The 25,679-nt window shown below is 36.2% G+C and overlaps 1 protein-coding gene across 1 annotated transcript in view; it reads right to left on the bottom strand.

The window, feature by feature from the left end:
- CRISPLD1 (cysteine-rich secretory protein LCCL domain containing 1) overlaps window positions 1-25,028 on the bottom strand; it is a 37,895-nt gene extending 12,867 nt beyond the window's left edge. The window contains exons 1-11 of the mRNA XM_010081108.1: window positions 24,705-25,028; window positions 8,816-8,934; window positions 8,562-8,694; window positions 6,975-7,090; window positions 6,284-6,384; window positions 5,012-5,191; window positions 4,859-4,919; window positions 4,667-4,733; window positions 3,906-4,036; window positions 410-453; window positions 244-316 (exon numbers count right to left, since the gene is read on the bottom strand). Of these exons, the coding sequence (XP_010079410.1) occupies window positions 244-316; window positions 410-453; window positions 3,906-4,036; window positions 4,667-4,733; window positions 4,859-4,919; window positions 5,012-5,191; window positions 6,284-6,384; window positions 6,975-7,090; window positions 8,562-8,694; window positions 8,816-8,934; window positions 24,705-24,962 (1,283 nt within the window). The 5' untranslated portion in view covers window positions 24,963-25,028. The remainder of the gene's footprint in view (window positions 1-243; window positions 317-409; window positions 454-3,905; window positions 4,037-4,666; window positions 4,734-4,858; window positions 4,920-5,011; window positions 5,192-6,283; window positions 6,385-6,974; window positions 7,091-8,561; window positions 8,695-8,815; window positions 8,935-24,704) is intronic.
- Between the last annotated feature and the right edge of the window lie 651 nt (window positions 25,029-25,679).

The following is a 25,679-nucleotide window of genomic DNA, read 5'->3' as shown; positions in this document are numbered from 1 at the left end:
TAAGATTTGCCAAGGGATTAAAGAGAGATCTTCATGGACAAAAGAAAGTGAGATTCTCCTAATGAAAAAGCCCATTAGACCATCTTTACCTACCTTAGATCAAAGACTAAAATACTGCTAAAATGTTTCAAGCTCCACTTTTACAACTACTGTTGTCACCTTTATCAATGACAACTATAGATAATTAGTAACTGACAGAAAATATGGCAGCATTTTAAATTAATAAGGCTCCAAGAATTGTACCTTGGGCAGTGTGAGGCCGGTTTTTGAAATGGGCACAATTGTTCCACTGTTGTTTCACAGGTGATAGCTTGAACTGAAGAAAGTAAGACAGAAATTAATAAAGGTGTGCTGTTTATAAAAAACATAAGTCAAAGTAGTACCGAGTTTATAAGAAATAAATGCTAACCTGTTACTTTAGAGACAGTGAAGGAGTTAGCAGACTGGTATTTTCTGAAAAAGAAATAATAGAAATAATCAGCAAATAACATTTCTCGATTATTTCTTCTAGCTTGGAGAACTACTATTAAAGAATTTAGAAAAAAGCTCAAGACATTTTCCCCAATCAATTTTTACTCACTGCACCCCCCCCTCCCCAGTTGTGAATCTATTTATTGCAATGACACATTTACTATGTACTCCTAGTGAATCTGTTTAAAAACCAGGAATGCATGTTAAACTCTTTCAGTAATTTAATTTGCTAAAATAATAAGTGCACTAGGAACAAATTATGCAATCTATTTGTCCTTCAAAATGTAGCAACCAAAATCTGTGTCTGAGAATTGATCAGAAGCATCCATCTACCAGAAGAGATAATTCGTTTCCCCTGAAAGGTTCATTCCTGTAGGAAAAGAGTTTCTCCTGGAAGCCTTTTTGAAAAATTTCATTACATTTTGCTTTTGGATCTTGTGTCTGTGTCAAATTATCACCAGCACAACTATAAACCCAGTATAACATGTAACATTCTGATTTACTCAGTAATCATAGAATCATAGAATGTCCTGGGTTGAAAAGGACCTTAAAGATCATCTAGTTTCAACCCCCCTGCCGTGGGCAGGGTTGCCAGCCACTAGAACAGGCTGCCCAGGGCCCCATCCAGCCTGGCCTTGCATGTCTCTAAGGATGGGGCATCCACAGCTTCTGTGGGCAGCCTGTTCCAGTGTCTCACCACCCTCTGCGTGAAAAATTTCCGCCTAATACCAAACCTAAATTATGTGATACTCAGATGTATCTCTTCCCTGTTGTTATATAAAGTCAGGTATATACAGTCTGTTGTTACATTCCAATCGATAAACACTTCTATTTTACTCCTCTTCATCCTCTATTTTACTCCTCCTTTACTCCTCTTTTAACTCATTGGATATGCCTCTGATTCTAATATTTTTAATTTGTAACAAAGAACTTGATGATGCTTTTGGCACCCATAAAGTTAGTTATTATTAAAAAAAGCCAAACAAAACCCAAAAGAAAACACAAGGAAATTATTCCCTATTCACCTTTATAGCAAATTACTCCTGTGTGCTCCATAGCACTGCAATTTGTATTCAGAAACTGTTTGCTTACATTAGTTTATTTAGTTGTATAGCCCATCAGTTTCAGATTTGCTCATTTATTGGATTCCAATTTGGTTTCACAGAGTTAGCTCATACCTCTGTTGCCCTAGCATCATCAAACACTGATGTGGGAATAGTTCACTGTATTCTGTTGTTGATTAGCTTCCAGAGATATTGTTAAAACTGGTATTCTATACTACGAAAATGCAACAGTTGGAAAAGCATCTGTATTAGCAATTCTGATCATAAATCAAAGGAGCTGAAGATCAGGAAATTTGTTGTATGTTGTGCTGACATTACCTTTTCTGCCTTTATGTTTTGCAATATGCACTAGAGGTGAGAACCACTTCATTTCACGTATTCATTGAATAGATATGCAGTTTATGCAAGGCTCCATCTAGACACACTGGCGAGAATAGGTAGCCGCAAGGTAGCCCTGGCCTTATTGATGGGCTTTAAAAAGGTTGAAACCTTGGTACATCATCTTTATTTATGCCAAAGACTTTGATCTATAGACTGACATGTTAAGCTGATGTTTGATCACAGTATTTTGTAAATTCACTCTAAAAGGTGATGTCCTAAATACTATAGGATATTAATGAAGAATTATGTCACCTGTGCACACACATAGCAGCAGGAGTTTCCTGAAATATACTTGTAGATAGGAAGGTATAGATTTGGTCCTTTAACAGTCTTTTATCTACAAGATATCTAAATTGTTTTTTACAACATCTGAATCAGAAAACCAAAACCAAAATGGCCATGATTGTTCAGCAACGATATGATTATCCATGCCCATAGCAAACAAAACCAAGTGTTGGTACTTCCTTCTGAGTTATGATTCTCAGAGGATAGGTGCTAAATACACTCTGTAGACTGGACACTCATACAGTTTTGTCTCAGATGGAATAGAGACACAGAGATTTCAAGTGATGGGAAATTAATTCCTTCTTGTTGAAAGATTTTCTACGGCTTAATTACTCCTACATTTGTAAGAATGGCTGGCTCCTAATACGTTAGTACTGATAGAATCAATCTTGACTTCTCACTTTGTCTCAAAGCATTTAAAAAGAGGTATTTGTCTGTATCTTCATTTTTAGGAGGGTAACTGAAACCACAGTCGGACAATTGGATGACCCGAAGAAACAGATTGATATCAATGCCTTAAGTCCTACCTAGGTAGCCCAAATTATAGGCCACTGAATTTAGTCTATGTGGTCAGTGTTTTTCTCTATCCTGGATTAGGCAAAACTTGAAAAGAGAAATTATAACAGGTGCCATAGCATGTGGCATTGTTTGCACAGCACAAAGTGAGAGCACAGCCTCTAATGACTGCTTATCTCCTTACTCTCAGGTTCACACCTGAGACAAATATATTGCTAAGCAAAATTATATTCTCTTTCAGTTTAATATTGCTCATACGTTAACTGTCAGACACATGCTACTATTACACAAATTATTGACAGAAATAAGGACAGCAATGTACAGGTCTGTAGACTACATTAAGATATATATACAGTGAATATAGTGAAGTGTAATTAAAAAATACTAATAATATCTTAGATTCACACATACTAATATTGATGTTGTCCTATTATTGAATAATTACATATGGAAACAAACAAGTATCTTCTAATTTTACGCACCGTTTTTCTGGTTTTAATTTTAGTGTGTCAACAAGTATTTGGATCTGTTTTCACATACAACAAATGAAGCTTCCACAGTATGTGATATTACTCTGTCACTGGTAAATGCAGAAATTGTGCAAAACATTGGCACAAAATCTATGTAAATTGTGGAATTGTGATGAAGCTATCAAACATAAAGGAAGAGGTGTTTTTCTACTTGATTCATATTGTTCATGTGCACAGTACAAGAGGGTCACATCTAAACACAAACTTGTAAGATTATTGCCTTGTTAGCGGTCACAGATTACTGTGTTCATGAGCCAACCCTGGAAATACTACCAGCTTTGTCCAAAACATGTAAAATAGTCCACTTCAGTTCCAGTATGTACTAGTTTTCTACAATAAATACATACACTTACAAATGAATTAATTGAATACTCCAAGCATTGAGATTACTTAACCACAAATACTAGTTTACTTCCCAAGTGATTTTGCAATTTATTTCACCTTCTTTTGCATCATTTTTGTGTCACTTTCCTGTTCACCATTAAACACTGGCTAAGGTTTCAGAATGGACACAATGCCTGTATATCCACATGCCTTTTTATAGAATTTTTATATTCTTTATGATAAAAAGATGAACAAAATGTTATTATAGTGATATATTTTTATGAATTAAAAACAAACAGGTGAAAAATTTTCCATACATTTGAAGAAAACTTACCCAATTGACTGAACGCTATTTCTATAAGACTTGATAAAGTAATTTTTCCTTCCTTGCCTAGTGACATCAACCCAACCACCTTCATTGTCTAGGATGCCATAATGTATGGCAGCTTTACAAATACTGGATTGCTGAAAACAGAGCAGAAAAAGGAGTTCTGTGTCAGTCAAAGCCACTATTTTACATTGTAATTTAATATGAAAAAAAAAATCAGGTTTTAATTACAATTGTGTCATTAAAAACTTAGCCTATTAAGGTCGATGTGGACTCCGTAGGTTTTTATTTCACATGAAGAAAACACCACTTTGCCTCACTCATCTATACTCATTTACAGTATACTTGTTCACAGTAGCTGTTATTTCCTACACTGTTTTTCAGTTCTACAGAGTAAATGATATATTTTCAGCTAGCACTAAGCTTACACCAGTAAGTCTGTCTTACTGAAACAATTTAGATGAGTGTACCCACAAATTGTTGTATTTCTCCTTAAGTAACACCTTCACCTATTTACATGTAAATATGTGGACACAACAATCCTACTTTTGTGCATGTGTAAGAACATTCGGACAGTACATGCAGAATACCAGATACAAACTTAGATCGTCTGGTGTTATCTTAAACCTTTGGTGTAGGCTTTTGCTTCTGGTGCATATTGACCTCTTCAGAGTCTACTCTTTAATATGATTTTAACTAGTATTCCAACAGAAAAGACATTTCATTAAACATTCTACTGGTACAAAATCCAGTCTAAAAATATTTACCATTTCATAATGTACACTTCCAATAACTTTGGCTTTGCTATCCAAACAGCCAGCAGGACATTCATACCTAAGAAAATAAAATACAACTTGGTCTTAAATCCTGGAATTATAAAAAGGGAAAATATATCAGCTCACATACAAATATAGCCTTTTAGAATAACCTCAGAATGACAACTGTAAAATTTACCATACCTATTGCAAGTTGTTCCTTTGCACTGATCTCTTAGCCTTACTTCACATGAAACAATCTGAGCTAAAACAAGCAAAAAACAATTTCACTGCAATGAATTTGATACTATATAATTAAAATTTGTTGACCACTTGCAAATCAGGTAAATTCCTTACACATTTGCTGTGTGCTTATTACTTCATTTTTCTCACTGTCATCAGTGCCCGTGGAGCCTGAAGGTGAATGAGTTCTTGGCCAGCTTTGTGCCATCGCATCCTGGGCTTTGGATCGCTGACGTTCAATCTCATTGGTTTCCTCTTCTGGTTCGTGGGGAGAATAAGGCCTTTCTGAATCCTCTGTTTCAGAAAATGGACAAAAAAAAATAAATCTCAGGCAATAAAAATCAGTGTTTCTGGAATCCCCTACTGTGTTTTGGTAACACGGCTTTGTTCTCATGAAATGGTGGATGAACACAAGCAAGAAAGCAGGGCAAACTTTCCACTGCTTCATAAAACGAAGACCTCAAGATTAATAATACATCTCAAGTATGTTTCTGATGCTGACAAAAAGTATGTTTTTTCTAGCACAGGTAGCACAACTAGGTATGAAAATGCTCTTAACAGTCCTGTTTTAGTATCTTCTTTATGCCATCAGAAAACAAGTATAATAAAGGTGATATTTTTATTATACTTTGGAAGAGTTTTACCAAGTTCATAGTTAACTTGTAATTAAAGAAGCTGATTTAATAAAAACGTACACCTGAAAACGAGGCACTTTTGTTCATACATAATGAAAACAACTTTGAAATACTCATCACTGAATTTACATTTCTTAAGCTAAAATCATAAGGAAGGTATTTTGGCACGCTTGTGCAGCTTTTATGGTCCATATGAACTTTCAAAAGTTATTACCAAAAATTGCTAAATAATTTGTACACAGAGTAAAACAAGAAAAAGTAGCAGCTTCATAATATGCTGTGTTTCAATGCTATAAAATATGAATAGCATTACGAAAATTGTTAAGACTTTAATAATCATCCTAGCTGACATTTTGTTTATTTACTAATGCCTTCTAGTCTTGTTCCTGATTTTTCCTTATAGTAACGCACAGGGCTATGTCACTGAGATAACATGTTTCCCTGAAAACAAATGACTGCACAGGCTTCCACTATAATTACAGAAAGGGATACAAATAGCACACAGGGACAGTCTACATCTCTGTGTACCCAAAGCCCTCAATCAGCACTTAAATCAGCAGGAGTTCAGTACACTCCACTCCCTCTGGTGAGGCTCAGCGTCACGTATCATAAATTCATCATAGTAAGGTAGGCCCCTACCAGATCTTTGGCCCATGCATAATATATTCTATTCCACTACGTTAAAGCATAATGAGAAAAGAAAGCAAAAGAAGGGTTACATTTCTCTGCTCTCTGTTGAAATAGCACATACCTCTGTAACAAAGATTTTCTCTGCAACCTCCTCCAAAACTAGGGGGACACGCAGAGCAAGGGCGGCCAGGTTTATAAGGAGCATGACCCCACCAGTTACCCCTTTACACCAAAAAAGAAAAAAAAAAAACATGCCTTAATAAATGAACATATTAACATTAAACAGCATTTAATATGTGGACAAATAAATTATGAAAACCATCAAACACTTAGACTGCAACATTGTTTTGATATACCAAATGAATGGGAAGGAATTGAAAAGTCCATGAAAAAAAAGTAAGTACTGCCGTAAACTGCTGTAAGATCTTTTTAGATTGGCATAACACTGTAAGACTAAATTCCTCAATTGCATGACAACAGGCTCCATTCTCCCAAATGGAACATCCTATAGAATTTGATCTTAACCATGGGCTTCATGTTACACAGTCTTTAAAGTCACATTTATTTTTCAGACAAATATCACACTACAACAAAGATCTCTGATAGTGTATGCTAAAACACAGGCCAGAAAACTGAAGCTCTAGAAAATCACAAGAGTATTTGAGCAGCCAAAGGCTGCCTTGGGAACAATGCTCTGCTTTGTAACAGTACAAAAACCACAAAACTCAGACTGATTCCCTTTCAGATTATTCCCTGGATTATTATAAAGTATTTTACCTCTTCAAGATATCTTTGGGTGTCAGCCTACTTACTTAGGAGAATAATTGCATACAAGATAGACAGCTTTTGGCCAAATCTGTCCCCAGATGTTCATGTTATGACACAAATTAATTGCACAGCCAATTCTGCTACTTGTAGCCCAAACAACCTATGGAAAAGGAAAGAGAAAGACATGTGAAAACCAAAGCTGATTAACATAAAATCAAAAGTATCTCCAAACTTCAATGTATAAAACTCAAATCACAGAAGTGATGTTATCCCCTTCTCTTATAAATGGCTTGAAGTGACTTAACTAAAACTGACAAAAGGCCATTTGATTATATCTTCATTAGAAAGAAAAGCTTTACCTTGATACAAAAGATATGGCTCTCATTTTATATAAATGGTCTAAGCACGTATTTGAAACTGTAGCAAAATGTTTACAAAACATGGTCTGAAGAACTGATTCTTGGAATTACAATTAATAGATAATTGTGAGTTAGAAATTAGGTGCCTGTGCCATGGTGTTCTCAGCACAATCTAAGGCCTCAGAGTGGTTTAGATTGGTTCGACTGAGAGAAGAGACATCTATCAGCAGTGAAAGGAGGTAACATAAATGATAAAAATATTCACAAAAAAAACCTCATACACCGAAAGGTTCAAGTCATGGGTTTTAAATGAATATGCTTTCACGGCATTGCAGTCTTAGGGTGGCTGTGCTCCTTTATTCACCTGTTGAAACAATCTCCATTGCAGATCTCAAAATAATCTGAATGCCAAAGGCTGGAACATTCAAATTAGACAAATATGACAGTTGCTAAGTTCATATTAATTCAAGACAAGCCAACTGTGTCATTCCAGCAGGATTTAGGAGTTGAAAGAGATAGGTACCATGAAGAATTAGTACCACAAAGAACTATATATATGTACTGTAGATCTCGCATGCAATGGATAAGTGTAATTATAGGTATTTTTATGGAAATGGTAAATAACAATATGGAGGTAACTCTGTCTTAAAATTAGATACAATTTAAATTGTGCTAGCAAGCAAACAGAAAATAAATGTTTTAAAATTAATCATTTTGAAGTTTTCTAATACTATATTAAACACTATACATGGATTTTAGTATAATCTGAGGATTGCATATTTCTCACTCACTGAAAACAACTGGTTCCCCTCTGGAAAAATACACAGATTTCAGAAGTAGCAAATAAACTAGTTCTTACACAATTTGAAAATCTGCTGAAGTTAAAGCAACATGTTAAAAACTGTTGTTTGATGTGAGGAATTCACCTAAGAATTTTTTTTTAAATGTGCTGTGTCTTCATATTACAGAAAGGACTACCAGCATGCCAGCACAGAGACCAGATTATGCGAAGTGCACTGAGTAGTAACACTCAGTACTACAGTACTAAAGTACTACTCAGTACTAGGGAAATCTAAAGATTGGTATGACAACTCTATGTCACCATAACCAATGCTTGTAACTACGGAGTTTAATAACAACAAGCCCCTTTTGTGCTTTAGTGTTGTGGTATATACTGCAAGATCAATATGTCCTATGTGTCATACAGCAATCCAACTAGAAGCCTTGACTGCTCCTTTCCATAGCTGACAAAAACCAAACCCAACTACATACCTGTGTGTAATGTGTACAAACAGGACCAGAGCATTTGTAAGGACAATATGGGTTGCATTCATGAGGATAGGGATACGTGAAATCTCTCACTTCATCATACCATGCTTGGACATGAAATGTTGGGGGTCTGTACCTATGAAAGACAGTAGCAGTCTGTTATTCAAAAGTTGTAGTTTCTATCATTCTACCTTTAAGCAAATTTTGTTAGATTTTTAAAAAACCCACATACAGTATAAAAGAGTCTCTTAAAATACCTTCCCCAGTGCGCCCCCAAATTCTGCCCAATTGATGGAAGAAGGCTTGCAGGCCCATGCTCCCATAGACAGGTTTCAGCCCATGACTCTGCAGATCTCTCCAGTTCTGTGTCCCATGTCTGAAATTTGAAAAAAAAAAGAAAGGAACACCTTCTTAGAAATACATGTTGGCTACCTCTTAATTTTGTTAAAAAAAGAAGAAAAAAAAAATAAGATTGTCCATTTTTAAGGCTTCTGTTAACAAGGTGGAAGACTGAAAAAAAAATGCAGGACCTGACAATTGTATGCCTCATTTGTGTTACATAAGAAAAAACAAAATGTTTTCACCAAGAGAAAAAAAAAGTTTTAATCCCCACACAGCATACTCTTTAGAAGCACGTGCAGCCATGCTGCAGTGAATAAAAGACAAATATGAAACTGAAAGGCTTAGTTCAACTTTCCAATCTAAATTAAGTGCATTTTCTGTCTTGTGAGATTTCTTTTTAGTAGTAGGCACTTTTCTTAGCCAAAAGGGTATTATCCAACATCCTTTCAACATAAGGCTTTATTTCCTCTAAACCAATAGTTTATTTGAAATGAAAGTGCTTTTCGGTCCCTTTTCTATAATCAGCTTTTGTTGAAATAATACACAGCACAAACACAAAACATGAAAACTAGAGTAAGGTTGTCATTCATTGGTTTTATGACTAGGTTGTCAAAAAAGGAGGCATTCATGTTAGGAAGAGGCATATTTAGGACAAGTTAAAGAAAAATATTATGAATTTTTGTTTATCAAAACAGTTTATCCTTATTTTTTATTCTTTGAGGTGTATACAAGAACAGGTTAGTAGCTGAAAAGCAATTGCAGATTCATTTTTTTCAAAAGCACACTAAAACGTAGTCTTCCTAAGAGAAATTATACCGTACTGTTTTTACTGCATTAAGCTGGAGTACGATCAAAGTGTTCCCTCTTGTGCAAAGTATCCATACCGCTGCTTGACTTTTCAAATCGCCTGCTAGTTGCAGAAGTAGTTTCCACATACCTGACTCTCTGATACCAATGCTCAAGCTAGGAAACTGAAATATGAACAGGAAGGAAGTACATGTCTTGATAGAAACTCAATTATTTCATCATAAATTCAGACTAAGTTTCTTACAGTGAGACTGAGTTATCTAAAGAACAGTAATTCAGTATTTCCAAACCCAAATTCCCATGCAGACACTGGAGATCACGTCTACAATTTTTTGGCACAGTTTAAAGGTAAAAAACTCTTTAACCCAGCCAAAGAATACAGAAATATAACAGACAAATTCCATCTACTCCTAGTGATCCATTCCTCCTTAAAGCAGTGAAGAAAAAGGATAAAGGCAGGAAAGCAAATGTATACGGAAAGGTTTCCAAAAACAGATAAAAATGTCCATTCAGAGCAAGTTACACAATGAAGAAGTTCAAACAAATATAGAACTAGTTAGTGAATCTTTAAAACGCCAAGGTGCTTGAGCTTTTAAAAAAAAGCCAGAACAAAAAAGGATTAGTATGAAGAATCACAGCAACATAGGTATCAGAAGTAGGCACTTTTCACGCTTTAACCACAATGTCATTGGTGATACTAAAATCTGGCTACTGACATATGTACTGAGCTGACATAGTTCTGATGCTTTAAACTTAATTCCACAACATCCATCATCATCAGTTGGTATTACAGATTTAAAATTAGGACACTTTTAAAACAATTTAACCCTTTGAAACTACTGGTACAGAAAAAGTTCAAAAGTATTCTCTGCATAACTGTAGGCAAGGATCCTTTTGCTTGATGAAGGATGAATAAACCCTGCAAACACAAATACTTTAAAAAGCCCCTAGAAGTTGTTTCTTTTCATAAAAAGGGTGTCTGTGGTCTTCTGAAATGTAGATGTGTGCAACACCTGATTCTTCATCCACTAGTTCCCTCATTCATGCTTTGATAGGACCAGGTTTCAATGAATTTGCACTATCAGATTTCTTTGGAAAATAGAGGGTACTGATGGGAGCATAAGGAGATGGAAGTGCAGCTAGGCAGCTGATTCCCAGGTCTGACAAGCATTTTGACCAACACTTGTTTGATACTATGTGCAAAGTAATTCAACATGTTTATCAAGAAAAAACTATTGCTCACATTGTTGGAAAACTACAGGTGGCCTTCTTTTTGGATAAGGGATCATCATCAGTGTTGGCCTTCTGCATTAATATAGAGAGACAGGTAGACACTGAACATATCACTAACTGCTCAGCAACACAAACCTACTTTAAGCTATTCCTTTTGTTTCACAGAACTCTGTTAGAGTAGCAGCAAATGTAAAAGGAGTTGCTAGCGTTTCCAAATAGTTCTTGCATTTCTTACTTCAAGAGAAGTTCACTCGGTGATGTTAATTATAAAGACCGAAAGATGTTACCTAGCAATGGGAAGGCACAGAGCTACTGCAGAGAAGGGGATAAACTAAACAGGTTTTTTTTGCCCTCTCGTGCATCAGTATTTATGATGTCAAAGTGGTTGCAGCTACCAAGTTATGTACCTCTCTTTCCCACCCTCTCATGTAGGCTCAAGTTCACATCTACACTCAGCTTGAGAAATGCATGTTGTACTTTTCTGCTTTTCGACATAACAGGGCAAGAAGGTGCAAACTGATACATATTCAAGTGTAAGAAAATGGTATATTCTGTACAATTTTATGCTCCACAATCTCTTCAGTGCCATAGTTTTTTCTATGATACTATTGATTAGATGACAAATACAGCTTTCTGCCTCATAAAGTGCATTTTCCCACAGTAAAATTTTCAAGAGGGCCTTTGGGTCAGTGCTTTCTAACCTTCTGCATGCATAAACAATTGTGCACCAAAACTACAGGACATAATGAGTGATCACCCTTTGAAACGTCAAATTTTAGTCTGTGAAAACTTGATCCTATTGTCTTACCTCTTTCTACATTTTACTTTGGTACTGAATCCTTCCTAATTTCAGCTTTCACAGACAACTATTTGTATCTAACAAATGAACTTCTTTACAACTGCAGTCCTGCAGACTTTGACTTTATCTTACAAGTCATGTAGATAGCTTTTACAAGTCATGTACCAGTTCTACAAGTTTGTGGACCTGAGCTTAAGTAGAAAAACATTAATCTCTTACATTCCAGTCTGTATCTGATGTTCTTTTAATTTTTTGTTTTATTTTTGTCCACATCTACTTTAAGGATGGACTATATAATTTTTTAAAAATGCTATTTTAATGAAGCTACAGGCGATGGTATCACAAATCTACATTTGCTCTGTGAGCATATAGGTATACATGTAATTCACACAACTAATTTGGACAACTGGTACAATAAATTATGCTAATAGCCAAAGGATTTTGGGTACCATTATGCTGACAGCTGGAGTGTTGAGTACACACATATTTCTGAAGACTGCAGCAACAAGTGACTTCAGATGTCTAGGTTCTTATGAAGGCAAATGATGATGTCCCTCCCACCCTTATTATTGCCTACAGTTCTAGTTCCAAATGATGATCAGATTCATTAATCTAGACCTTCTTCTGTAGAAACAAATAATATTTTTATTATTCTAATTTTTTTTTTTGTGGCATTGTGTCTGTGCTTTGTCAAATAAAATGAAAAACTGAAATATTTGTCAAAGATTGTTGAGTGGTAGGGTAGTGATGCTGATCGTAACTTTAGAGATGCTCACTCTGCTTCATTTTTTGATATAAAATTTCCAAATTCAGAAGGAGAGGACCAAAATACAACAAAACAGGCATAGGTAATGTTTAGTTTAATGATACTCAAGATCAACACCCTGCAAGGCAGCCTTCGTCAAGCAAGTCCTTATTCAATACTTAACGAAGACTCTACCTCTTAGCTTCTAACCTTGCCAGACATACTCCTTCTAAAACCCCTGGGTCATGCAGTTATGACTAAGTTCTCAAGTAACACTCAGATTCTTAGCCATCCAAGAGAACACGTTTCTCTGTAGAAAGTTACCACCATAAAGACTTCCCTTTTAGTCTTGTATCCTCCCGTGTGACAGAAATTATCTCCATTAACTTTTTAGGTATCATTGCTGTGAAGCAAGTTCCTCCCATGGTATAATTCATCCACACTCAAAACCCCTTAGTTCAAGGTTCAGTGCTGCTCTAGACTTGATTTCATCTACTTGTCTACTACTGACAAGATGGCATGGTCTATAGCTCAGATGCTTCTGCTATCCAAACCAGTATGCCCATACAGCAAAACTTCTATTTCAAAATTATATTCCAGCCACTATGTACAGCAGGAGCACTGGCTAACTCCCAGCACCTGCAAGCATCTATTTTACAGTAAGAGTAGAAAACATTTAGCTCTATATACTTCAGGCTTACAGTCTCAGTAGGGCTGTGTACTTTATTTAGTGTCTTCCTGTTTCAGCTGTGGAAAACAACTTGCATATAATCTGAGTATCATTGTCATTTATGCTATTTCCCCTGAATTTTCTAAGAGTTCACACAGATCTACTACCTAAAACACCCCCTTTCATTAAGCCAGCAGTCAGGAAACGATGCTGAACTTTTAGATTGGGTTGCAATACCACCATGATTGAATTTAAAGTGGATTAAGTTTTTTGTTTTTGTTTTTGTGTTGCTTTTTGGTTTTTTTTTTAATTTAGATCAGGAATGTACTTTTGAAATGGAACTCCTGATCACTCCCCTTAACTGTACACCACAGAGTGCTCCTGAAGTACAAACTGGTCCTTTACAGATAAAATGCCAGGAGTTGTGCTCCAGGAGTGCATCTAACACTTAGCAGTTGTTCATGGGTATTCAGTCCACACGGATTAGACCAAGTTAAAAGAAAAAAAAAAAAAAACCAAACAAACTGAAACGCAGATAGCATGAATGTCAGGTCCTCAGCACCAACTCTTTTGCTCTACAAATCTGCTCCTATTGCACCACAACACTTGCCAACACAGGCATCACCTTCATCAGTATCCATCTTGTTAAAACCTAGTGCACCATCAGACATTCACACAGAAATGGCACTATCAGTGTTTCACAGGTGTTCCACATGTGCTAGACTAGCTGAGGCTAAAACTCAGGTGGCAGATTAAACTGAATGGCAGCAGCAGTTACTGACTCCAGCTGCTGAATCTTTGTCTACCCCAGAAGGTTTCAAGTTTTGTAGCAGGGATGTTGTGTGCAATACAGATCTTCTGATGTTTCTGGTTTACAGCAAATCACATTAAAATAAACCACATCTAACACTAGTTTAACTTTACAGACTGGACTACAAATTGTGGTATTTAACCTCTGTCAACATGGGGTTCAAGTAGCGTGTAGACTGAAACCAATGTTCTGCTTATGGAGGAGCTGATGTTTCAGTGAGGATACCACAGTTTAAATAACAATTCATCAACAGACAAACTAATCACATGGGGTGGGATTAGCCTCCCCTGAATTTAAACAGCCTCAAAGCAGATACCCACATCTGAGCTCATTATCTAAATTACCTTTGCAGTTACATAGACAAATAAGCATCCATAGAGGTAGATAATTTTAGCTACCCACCTTTAACTGAGATAAACTGTGTTGGAAATTCTCATTTTTCTCTACTAATTATAAAGGAGACTGGCTCAAATGCAAACATCTATACCACAAACATCAAAAGAATCCCACCATTTGTGTTGTGTGAGTGTTAAACCAAAAGAGTACATTGTAACCCAAAGCAGACCAGCATAAACGAGTTCATCAACTATACCAACTGGTACTGCAACAGAACTGGCAAGCCCAGTAGCTGAAAAAATGTTTTCCAGAAAAATACAAAAAAACCAGAGATAACACTTTAATTGGAGAGATTTTCGTACACATAGGAAGGTGGGAAAAAATCATATGGGATGGGACTATATGGAAAGAAAAAATGAGCTAAAATTTAAGCTCAGTAAAGATGGAAAAGCAAGTAGAGTGGGCACCACTGAAAGCAAACATTTACCATGGTATAGTATAAATACCTCACTACTGTATACATTCTAAATATAGAGAGAGAGTGGTAGAGTAAATACCACAGTACAGTATGGGTATTTATTTACTTTTCAATAGAATCCACTGTCTTCAAGACTAATGACACTGAGAAGGAAAAAAAGGAAAGATGAAACATAGAATGAGAAATGCCACGAAAAAATAATCCAGAAATACAGTTAAGAACTAGAAACCCACTGCATGGTACCAGCACAGAATGACAGAAAGGTACAGCTGAAAATCACTTCAAGACTCCTCCTTACTGTAGTCTATCTAGCCTCTTCCACTGAGACAGAATCAAATGTGTTATCCACATTTTTAAAATTAAAACTAATAACAGCAGTTTCAGAATAATATTTATTGTAATTTTCTTCTGGAGTTTTATGACTGCAAGAGGATTTCCTTGGTATGCAACCTAAACCTCCTGCCTTGCAATGCTAGCTGATGTTTTATTGCCAAGAAAAAAGAAATCCCTCTCTTTCCTGCAACAACTTTTATTTATTTCCCAGATAAAACAAATTCAGCTGCTTCATTCTTTCAACCTTCCTCATAAATCACATATTCTGTGTTAATAATCAACCCCATTAATCTTATTCATTCTCTCTAGAATGGCTAGACCATTCTTAAAAAATGACCAAAACTGGACATTGCATTTCAGACAAGATCTCACCAGTTTCACTCAAAGAATTCTCCTTTCAAAGACTGCTGCTTCATATTATTTTTTAACTCAGTGCAACTCCTGCATCTTTCTATTGCAGTGTTACTTCTACATTTTATTCCTTCTATTTTACCTGTTTGATTTCTTCCTTATTCCACACATCACAGTTAAAACTCATCATCTTGATTCCCAGACATTACTTCCACTTGTGAAGTTCTTCTAATTTTGATCATGTTCTCTAAAACAACCCCTACCTGTGCCCATGTTGATGTATTCTGCAGTTTTCAAGTATATTCTTTGCTCACACAGTCATAACCTAAGTGCTTAACCAAAAGGGGACAAGCCCCAACAGTGTCAACACCTTCAATCTTCTGCCAGTTTGACAGGGAGCTTCTGTCAATTTTCACTGGCAAAAAATGTCAGGGTGGAGAGTGTCAAAAATATGACACCTACTACTTCCCTCTAATACACTACACTGGTTAATTACTGGCTCAAAAGAAAAGTAAAATAGATTGGTTTTACATGATTTCTTGACGAACAGACTGGCCATTTTCATTTCACTTCATTTCAGTTACCCTTAGGTGAGGCATTTTCACCTGTACCAAGGCCGCTGAAGGAAGTCCATGGAAACTAATGATAATTAGCACATCTAAAAAGTCAATAACTTGCACACAACTCAGATGCTTACCTTCAGTCATTTGAGTTTGAAAAACATGTGGCCTCCGTACTAGCCCGAGGTCCCTTACAGTATACAGCAGAGTGACCACAAAAACTCAGGAGCACTGAAACACCAGACAACTCTCCTTGAAAATACAAAACCAACCTACTAACTGGTACTAATATATCCTTTAAGCACAAAGAAAGAGGATAGCTAAAATTGTTAAACTTTCCACTACCAAGAAAGTTAGGCATCCATTTTCCATTAGAGGACTACTGCCTGTCTACAAATGAAATGGTAAGGTCCTTACTTGCTACTGTGGTAGACAAGAGTCTACAGAGCTTTAAACTGGGCAAAGATCCCTGAATAGACCTTGAGGTTTCAGCTACTCTTTTGGAAAAGAGTAAAAAGCAGGAAAACTGTGGCTTTTACCTGGAAACAGGAAAGTGATGTTAGGCCAAAAATATTGTTCCCAAGCACTGAATAAATTGCACCAATATTTAGAAGTATCTCCCTATTACAGTTTCATGTGTTTGAGCTTTTTGTGTTCAAAAAGTAAAACCAGGAATAGGAACCAGCAGACATGACTAATCACATTTAATTCTGTGTGTACTCTAAGCATGTTAAAAAAAATCTTGCTGGAATATTCAGCTTTCCAAGGTGTTCTGAAACAGTACATTTACTTTGCTACATTTTAAAAGCAGTGCATAAAGACTTTCTATTAGAACATGACTAAAAACCATCTATTCATTTCTGTATCCTAACATGAATGGAAGAGAAGCAACAGTGATGCAAAAGGTAACTTTGACTTACGCATTTTGTCCATTGTCTAAGCATGAATTACACACATTCGTTACAAATAGTATTCATAAATATTTAAAGCTAATTACAGATTGACCAGAGCACAGGTCCTTACCTCAAATCCTAGTAGTGATCACCACGATAAACTAGTTGTAACTTATTGATTTCATACAGCAGTTTTAGAGATGCTACAGAATTTCTCATACTTTGAACATGAATTAGCTGCAATATCTCAAATATGTGTCACAGTGAATGTTTGCTTTTAAAAGATGACCACTGTGATTTGACATAAGTGAACTGAACTTACTGCTACAGAGCACCCATTGATAACATGGGACTTGGCACTACTGTTAGAAATATGTTTAAATGAAATCTTAAAAAAGGGAGTCGGAAAATGTATTAAAGTTCCAGACCATTTGGAAATGAAACAGGGAATTCAGGACATATATATTATTGTAAGTATCAGGCAGCCAAAATTCTGGATTTAACAAGTGAAATAGCCTCATTTTAAGAAACTGTTATCTTCCTTCATAACAGAGTAAAAATTGTCCTTCTCTATATAGACAGAAGATAGTCTTCTTAATGAATAACACTTTTCTAACTATGGTAGTCACCTACTTATGCCAAATTTAAGATTGAGGACTGTATTTATAGATAACAGGATAAATTCTTATGTATCATTTCAATGAAATTAGGTTAAGAAAATTTTTTTTCTCAATTTTTTTTTCTCAATTAAAAAAAATCTTAAAGACAATTCCCAGGCAGATATCATGAAGACGACAGGCTACATGGAGCTAATTTTATAGATCTCATTGATTCTTCCAATATTCAGTTCGTATTTTGTATTTAAGCTCTGATTCTTCTACTACTGATTAATTTTTAATAATCTTTTTTTATACGGGGGATGAAAAAGTTCTCTGACAGCAAAAATAAAAAAATAAAAGATGAACAGTGTCTGTTCTGTGTTCTTCATTATTTTATTTTGGGAAGGCTCCCTTAAACTTTGAGACAGTGAGCCTTTCTGCTACTTTCCACTTTCAGTTTCTTTACTTGGAGTTGCTTCGTTGTTGTTGGCATTTCATCAATAAAATCATAACATGGACTTATCCACTTGCTTTCTTGGCCACTTCACATTGCACAATCCTTTGCTAAAACTGCCAGAGAGAATAAGAGGATAAGTCAACGTCACTGTGTTCTTTGATGCAGTGTCAGTAGCCTTTGAGCACAGGCAAAGGAGTTGAAGCACTTCCACCAACTTTTGAAGTAGAGCAGAAAAGTGGAAAACCAGAAGGAAAGCAGGCAGGTTCACTCTGAAAAGAGCTGCTCTGTTCTTGGCACCCAAAGTGCTCTCCAGCCACTTAAGGGATTCTACAAACCAAGTCCTCTGCTCAAAAGGAATGGGAATACTTTTTAACCAAGCATTCCTGAAGAGTTTTGGCAAAACAGACAAGACACACTAAACAGAGACATGAAAAAATTTTGTCAGAAAGGTCTGGTCTCAGAAATTTAACAGGACACTTCTATTCAGCATGGAAAAATTCACCAAAATGTCTACGTCCACTACAAGCCGTTCCTTCACATTTCTTAATTCTGTTTCAATTCTCCTAAGTATGCTAGAGACAAAAAAATCTCATCTGAGAGCTGACAGATACACACAGAGAGAAACTGCTACATCCAGACTTATGCAGGTTATAGGATCTAAAAGCATCACAAACTAGCCAAAATTTTTTTTTCAATCCCTATTCTGTCACTATGATGACATGAAAGTTTTCTTGTTATCCATATAAGAGCTCTGTCTGATAATGGGTTCATATGATCCAAAGTCTAATGATCTCTGTTTAAATACAGCAGCGATTTGCCTCAGGAAAAATTAAGAAAAATCTAAATGAGATATATTTACAGTCATTCTTAATTTTCTTCTTCTGAAGTCTTCATGAAGTTACTGAAATGGAGGGGCAAACCTTCAAGCCTCCCAAAACATAAGGTCCCACAGAAGTCATAAGTCAGACATAGTTTTGAAAGGAATTACATGCTGTCAGCACTTTCAACACATCACTATCAAGGTTTTCAAACCAAGACCTTCAGAGGTAATATACCAACACAAAGAAAGAATAAATATGTTTATTTTTTTTCCCCTGTGAACAAAATACAGATCCAATAATGCTGTTAGATACACATCCATAATTGTCCTTAAGAACTGTGCAGCTATACCAAATAAATTTTTTTAATCTGAACTTTTTTAAAAGTACCCCTAGAAAATTGTATTTTCTTCACAAGGTTTGCAAAATAAAACTTTATAGAAGCAAGGCATGGGCTTTGTGATGACATCCCTAGCGTGTATCAGCAGGACCTGGACAAAAGAAGACTGAAAATAAATTTAAAAAGACTTCCTTGCCCTAGAGGACACTGGTGTTCTCCAGTTACAGTAATTACAAAATGCAGTCTGTGGCTAGGTGCCAAGAAATAGTCAAAATGCATCGCTATCTATCAAGCTGGGAACCTAAACACCTTTCAGTACAGCAAAGGTGCATGTATGGAATGAGGATCTCACACAAGCTGTTTGACTTATTGATTTGTTTGGGAAAATCAAAAGAATAATTGATATGAAATCAAGGAATGAATACTAAAAGAATGGTTCAATGTAGAATGCATTACAAATTCATTAACCAAAATTGCTTTTGTAAATTTTCTTCTTGGTGAGTCCTATTAGTTTGCACAGTACGATAGTTTGGAACATAAAGGAACTAACAACCTTCACTATCCAAATAATGACTATTTTTAAAGTGCTGACTATGATGGTTCCCGTTTCTGTCTCAAAGGCTAGGTCTTCCCCAGGGGAAGCTGGGCAGGCACAGACAGCCCAAACACATCCATATCAGACTTAAGAAGCATTAGATGAAACTGAAAATATTAACAGTATTAAATTGCCAGGATGAGACAATATCCTTCAAGGATCTGGAAGAACTTGATCATGAAAGTTCTGAATTACTGTGTTGTATACAACCTCTCTTAAAATGGCCTCATTACCACAGTAACAAAAAACAACACATGGGTGTTAATATTTTAAAAAGCTTCCAGTAGATCTCGAGAAACTGCAGACTAAAAACTGACTTCCATTGGGATGATTTCATAGGACAAGTTAAAAACCATACTAAATATATGGATAATATTAATTCCTCCCAAATACATTAGACTTTGAAGGTGTCCACAACATGTGGAAAAGGGTGAAGTACTGTTAATCTTTCTACAAAGTACCTATTTAAAAAATAATAAATTATAAAATTAATAAAAACATTGTAGTGTAGTAAATGACCTCTTAGCACATTGGAAAGGACTCGGAGCCACTGTGAAAAGCACCATGAAAATGTCAGCTTTGGTTTAGCCATGGTCAAAAAGTAAAAGAATGGTAGAAATTATTAAGAAGAAAAAAAAAAAAAAAAGAAAAAAAACAAACCACTGCTACATCCATTTGCAGTATGCCATAACTATCAAGAGTTTGGTTTGTCCTCTTTGAATTAAAAGGAAAACAGTAGAACCATAGCAGAGAAGGAAAACAGAATGGAATACCTCTTCAGACAGAACAGTTTTCAGGTAAGAGGAGTAGGACTCTTCAGCTAAAAAAGATATGAACAGTGAGGAAATTATTATCTCTCCCAATGAAAAAAAAAAAAAAAAAAAAAAACAGGCATCAAATAAAAGACCAGGATTAAAGCAAAAAAAAACACGACTTTTTCACACAGTGCATAATTAAGTTTATAGCGCTGGGAAGCTGGGGGGCATTGCAGAAGTTTCTCTTTTCACATGCTCTATTCTTGTCCTCTTACCCTAGGAATCCATTACTGCTTACCACCAGAGACACAGTACTCGGGAAGATTAACTTTCCATCTGGTAAGTTCAGCCAGACAACCATGAGAACTTTCTGTTCATTAGCCATATCTACTGTGAATCTTGCTGCAGCTAGTAACTTTAGGTCTCTGAACTGTGATAGCCCAGTACACTTTTCTTTTTCAAGGCATAAGGGGAGAGTGTACAGCTGTACAGAAAAATAAGTAATTCAATCTTTTTGTTTTCCTTCTTTTTTGTAAATAGAACCAAGGTCTTACATGCTGGAGACCATCCTCAAAAGCTTTTCCCCTCTACGCATCTTAAATCAAAATGTGGCATTATCCCTTTGGTTCTCTCAAAGGGAAGGCTGGACTTTGCAAGTTAGTTATATAATCAATCGCTCCTACCCAAAGCTTGGTTCTTCATCCCTCCCATTCCTTAGCTATGCATTCCCACCCTCTTTTATCAGCACTGGTACTCATCTGATTCAGACATGTAGGGAGACAGTTTCATGACTCAGGCTGGGAAAAAAAAAATTAAAATTAAATTTAAAAAAATAAAATCAGATTCTTTAGCTACTTGGATCAATCATCAACTCAAGATACATGCCAGTGGCAGAACTGGGACAGAGGCATTTCAGCCAGAGCCACCTGTTAGGTTAGATTAGCTGTTACACGCTTACCAGTGCAATGAGAGCATGCAGCCCCCACAAACCTTCTCCCAGCTCCAAGCACTCTTGGAGATCTCAAACTTCTCAACTATATGACAGATTTCTAGAGAGACAGGTGTACCAGGAGGCACCTGGACCTTGACCACCTCCATTCAGATTCTGTAAGACATAAAACTTCATCTCTACAAGCAAAGCTAGCTCTATGTAAAAGAACAGGTTTTACTAGTACAAGGGCAGCTTAAAGTGACATGACTGTGTCCATAGCAAGAATTTTTTTTGCCAGCATGTCTATACCAACAAAGCACCCTAACAGTACACAAAAGTATTTCAGCTGTACTTAGCTAGATTGCTAAACATGAGAAGGTTTCCCTATTCTGGAGCACTGGAACTCACCTTTGGTAAGGCCTGATGTATCACATTGCAAGGACTTTTTTTTTTAGCGGTACAGGTCTATCTGCTGAAACTTTTTTTTTAATTAAACATGCCCATTTATCCCTATCCTTTATTTTACCAAAAAACCAGCAACGCACAGTTTTGATTCTATCAATACTTGGGTGTTTGAACTTTCTTTCATTCACAAAACTGATCCAGAGGTCATAGACCCTTGGAAAACCAAATCTAATGAGTGCTTATTTCTCTATCTGGAAAAGTGTAACTTGTCTTCCCTATTATTAATATGCATGTAGAAAAATAAAGTGACTATACAGTGTCGAAACAAGCATTTGTTTTGATTATGGACACAAAGCTAGCAGTAATAGTTATACAGCTATATTTATCAGCTGTTATGAAATGACAGAATGGAATTCGTGTCTGTAATTTATTTCTTGCATATATGCACTATCATAATGACCAGGTATTAGTTTTTCCAAAGGAATCTCTTCGTACAAAACAAATAATGCTTCCCTAATGAGCTATCACTTGTTGCTCCTTCTTTGTTGTTCAATCTACAGCTCCATACCACATTTACAATTTTGCTCTTATTAAACAATAAAACAGCCCTGATTCCTCTATGACACCTCATAGAAAAAAGAAGGTGGACAATCACAAACTGTAGCATAAAAATATATGTGCAAACAATCAGAAATCCCATAATTTCCTCCTTCTGTCCAAGCAGCGGGGGGCTCCTGCTGTCTCCTAAACCATTCTCTCTCAGTTTCCAGTCCTGACTCCCACCTGCTTCCTCCAGGTAAAATCTCCCTTCCCACTCACTCCCAGGCTTAGTCTTTTTAAATAGCCTCTTAGCAAATTTCTGTGCTCTTTACCTCCCTCCATGAACTCCTGCTCCCAATTTTTCTCTGCCCAGAGAGTCACAGTTCTTCCCCTAACCACATCTATTCATCAAACGCTCCTTCCCTCCATACCACTGATTTCTCAACATCTTCTTACCAGACTCTGAGCCTCTCTCCATGCCCTTCTCATGGGTTCCTGTCCCTGAACATGTACCCATCCATTTGACCAGACCCTTTACACAGACCCTTTGCATTCACAAATCCCAAACTCCTGCTCATCCCAATCCCTGATTCCCTTGGATATCATGCCAAAATTGAATCCCACTCTCTTGAAAGCTTCTGTCCCATTCTGAATAACAGGACATAAGACTACTCGACATTAAAATTAGGTAATCTATTTTCCTTGCACTTGTTACTTGCACTGTGTGTCAGGGGTCACTGGGGAGCACAATAAAAACAACCAAAAAAACCCACAAAACAAACAAAAAAATAAACCACTTGTTCCGGATGTAGACCTAACACAAAGTCTAGGCCAAAGTGTGTGCAGTGCAGGAAGAATCTTTGAAGAACACAGCTGTCAAAAATCTAACTCCAATGAGTACATCCAAATTCTTCTTTCCAAGATATATAACACAGGCAAATGTACAATGGCATTAGAAATGGAAAAAGGCACACAGCTAAAAATCAAAGCTACCCTTTAGTAGAATCTCAGGAAAAAGTTTTGTGGTATTTTAACACGGCAAAACAATACAGTTTTTCCTATTCTCTTCTTGCAAAAAGGCTGGACAACGTTTTCTTAAGCATTCCAGAAATAAATCAGCCTGAGTTACTTGGGGGAAAAAAGTAACCTATATTATAACAAGGTCTCAAAAAGTTATAACAGAAAAAAACTTTTAAGGATATGTGCAAACAATTGTAACTGAATGGGTTAAAGGGGTTTCAGACATTATCAATCCTTTCTTTGGAGATGAAATGTGATAACTAATTCTCTGATGGCTCTTAGCCTAATATAGTGACACTCATATAGGTAAACTTCAGTTAAACTACCTTTACTGATGGTTTAAGCAAGCATGGTTTCTCCAGGACACATATAGGCTCAGTTCAAACAGATCTCCAAGCTGGGAGACGTCACTCCAAGATCAGAAAATCATCTACACCACAAAATGTGTTAATATAATCCTCTGTCATAACCTTACAATTGAAAGTATCAGGAAAATTGTGTAATATTTGGTATAAATGACCTAACATATAGTAATGCTATTTCTCTGGTGCCTGGACAAGTAAACAAATAATACACAGTGTGGGCACAGGAAAAAGATTTGAGCTTTTCTGCAGAAATAAGAATAAAGAAGAAAAGTTGCCCATTCTTGTCAAATCTCTAGACTTCTTAACAGATCTAATGACCTGATCTCATCTAATTAGCAAGGAGAGTTAGCCTTGAACTATATCATAAAATCAAAGTTCAAAAACATGGAAGACTTAAGACTACTAATAACAAACCAAATATAGATGCTTCTTAGGTGAAAAACACAAACAAAAAATATGTATTACATTATTAATCTGTTAAACACGGGAACATACAGGACTCCAGTCCAGTAACACACGCCATCTCAAATAGAAGACTTTCTTGTTATAGGAGCATCATTTTGCTCAGAAATTCCATCCAACCTAGAAGCACGGGAGAGAATCCTTGTTATTTTGAAACTTCACCGTTCAATACTGTTCTTAGACGGTATCTTCTTAGGCCACAATCAACTATTTTGAGTAATGCAATCTTGGAAATTGGCCTGTTACACTGAGGAATTGCCACTTAAATTCAGGAGAGCTGTGAGAGATTAAACCCATTAATATCAGTAGAACATGACACTTGATCCACAAACAGGCATTTTTATCTCACAGTTCACCCCTGTACAAAAAAAGACAGACAAGTAGAAAGTGCTTTAAATAAGAAAACAAGCAAGCTAAGACTGAAAGTATGCTGTTTTAGAAAGTGACAGTAACTATTCTAAGAACATTTCTTTCTGCATGTCACTCTCAGTTTTTCCTTACCATATATTCCATATTGGAAGCTGGCGGATACACCTGACCCCGTAATTTATTATGAAGATCCAAGATACTTTGCATATCACTGTCTGTGATAGCCCTTTTCCCTCTCTGCTTGGCGATCCACCACTCACCATCTTCATCCATGTACTTTTCCAAAAGTTCCTCTAAGAGCGTGGCATTGGGAAGAACCATTGCAGAAACTGCTTGAGCTATGAATAGCAAGGTAGTTACTCTGAGCCATTCCTGTACTACATACTTCATGATGAATGATCTCAAAATGCACAGGAGTTAGCTCCAAGACAAAGTCTTTCTTCCAGGTCTGTTGGCTGTAAATGCATAAGAAAGAGTAATGTAATTTGGACATTGAGGCACCAGCCTGTATGAACTTATTAACAACAAAAGTCAAACTGTAGTTTGTACAGAGTTTGGCACAGTTTTGTACAGAGTTTGCCACTGTTGTTTTAAGGGGAGAAACCAGAACGCTAGGTTTTTCACTCTAATAAGTATACATTGCTGCTTGGGGGAGATAGCTTATCTTCAACCTTATGAACTTCAGTTTTTTCAAGTGGTTTTATATAGTATGCTGGCATGCACGGTTCACTGCCTGCATACTTTTCCTATCTACTTAAAAGAAGCCAGACATCAACGAAGATTAGACTGTAGATAAGGTCTTCCAGTATTGGAATTTAAGAACAAAAAAGGTCAAAAAGTCTTGCATCCATTGCCAAAATGTGAACTGAAAAACACAATAAAGTTGATAAGAAATATTCCCTCGTGGTGCATTTCAAAATATGACTTTGATTAAAAAGTTTTTGTTTTATGATTTCCAAAAACCTAATAAAACTAAAGGTATTCAACTTGCCTGAGAAAATGGGGGGAGATAGTGTTATTCTAGTCACCAAACAAAGGAAAGCACAGATAACTCTCAGAAAAAGAACTACCCCTTCCTAGAACACAACATTCCAACACCGCTTATTA

Source organism: Pterocles gutturalis, unplaced genomic scaffold, assembly GCF_000699245.1.
Source record: "Pterocles gutturalis isolate BGI_N339 unplaced genomic scaffold, ASM69924v1 scaffold8074, whole genome shotgun sequence".
In the NCBI taxonomy this organism is placed as follows: Eukaryota; Metazoa; Chordata; class Aves; order Pterocliformes; family Pteroclidae; genus Pterocles; species Pterocles gutturalis.
This window is presented reverse-complemented; position numbering and strand designations above follow the sequence as displayed.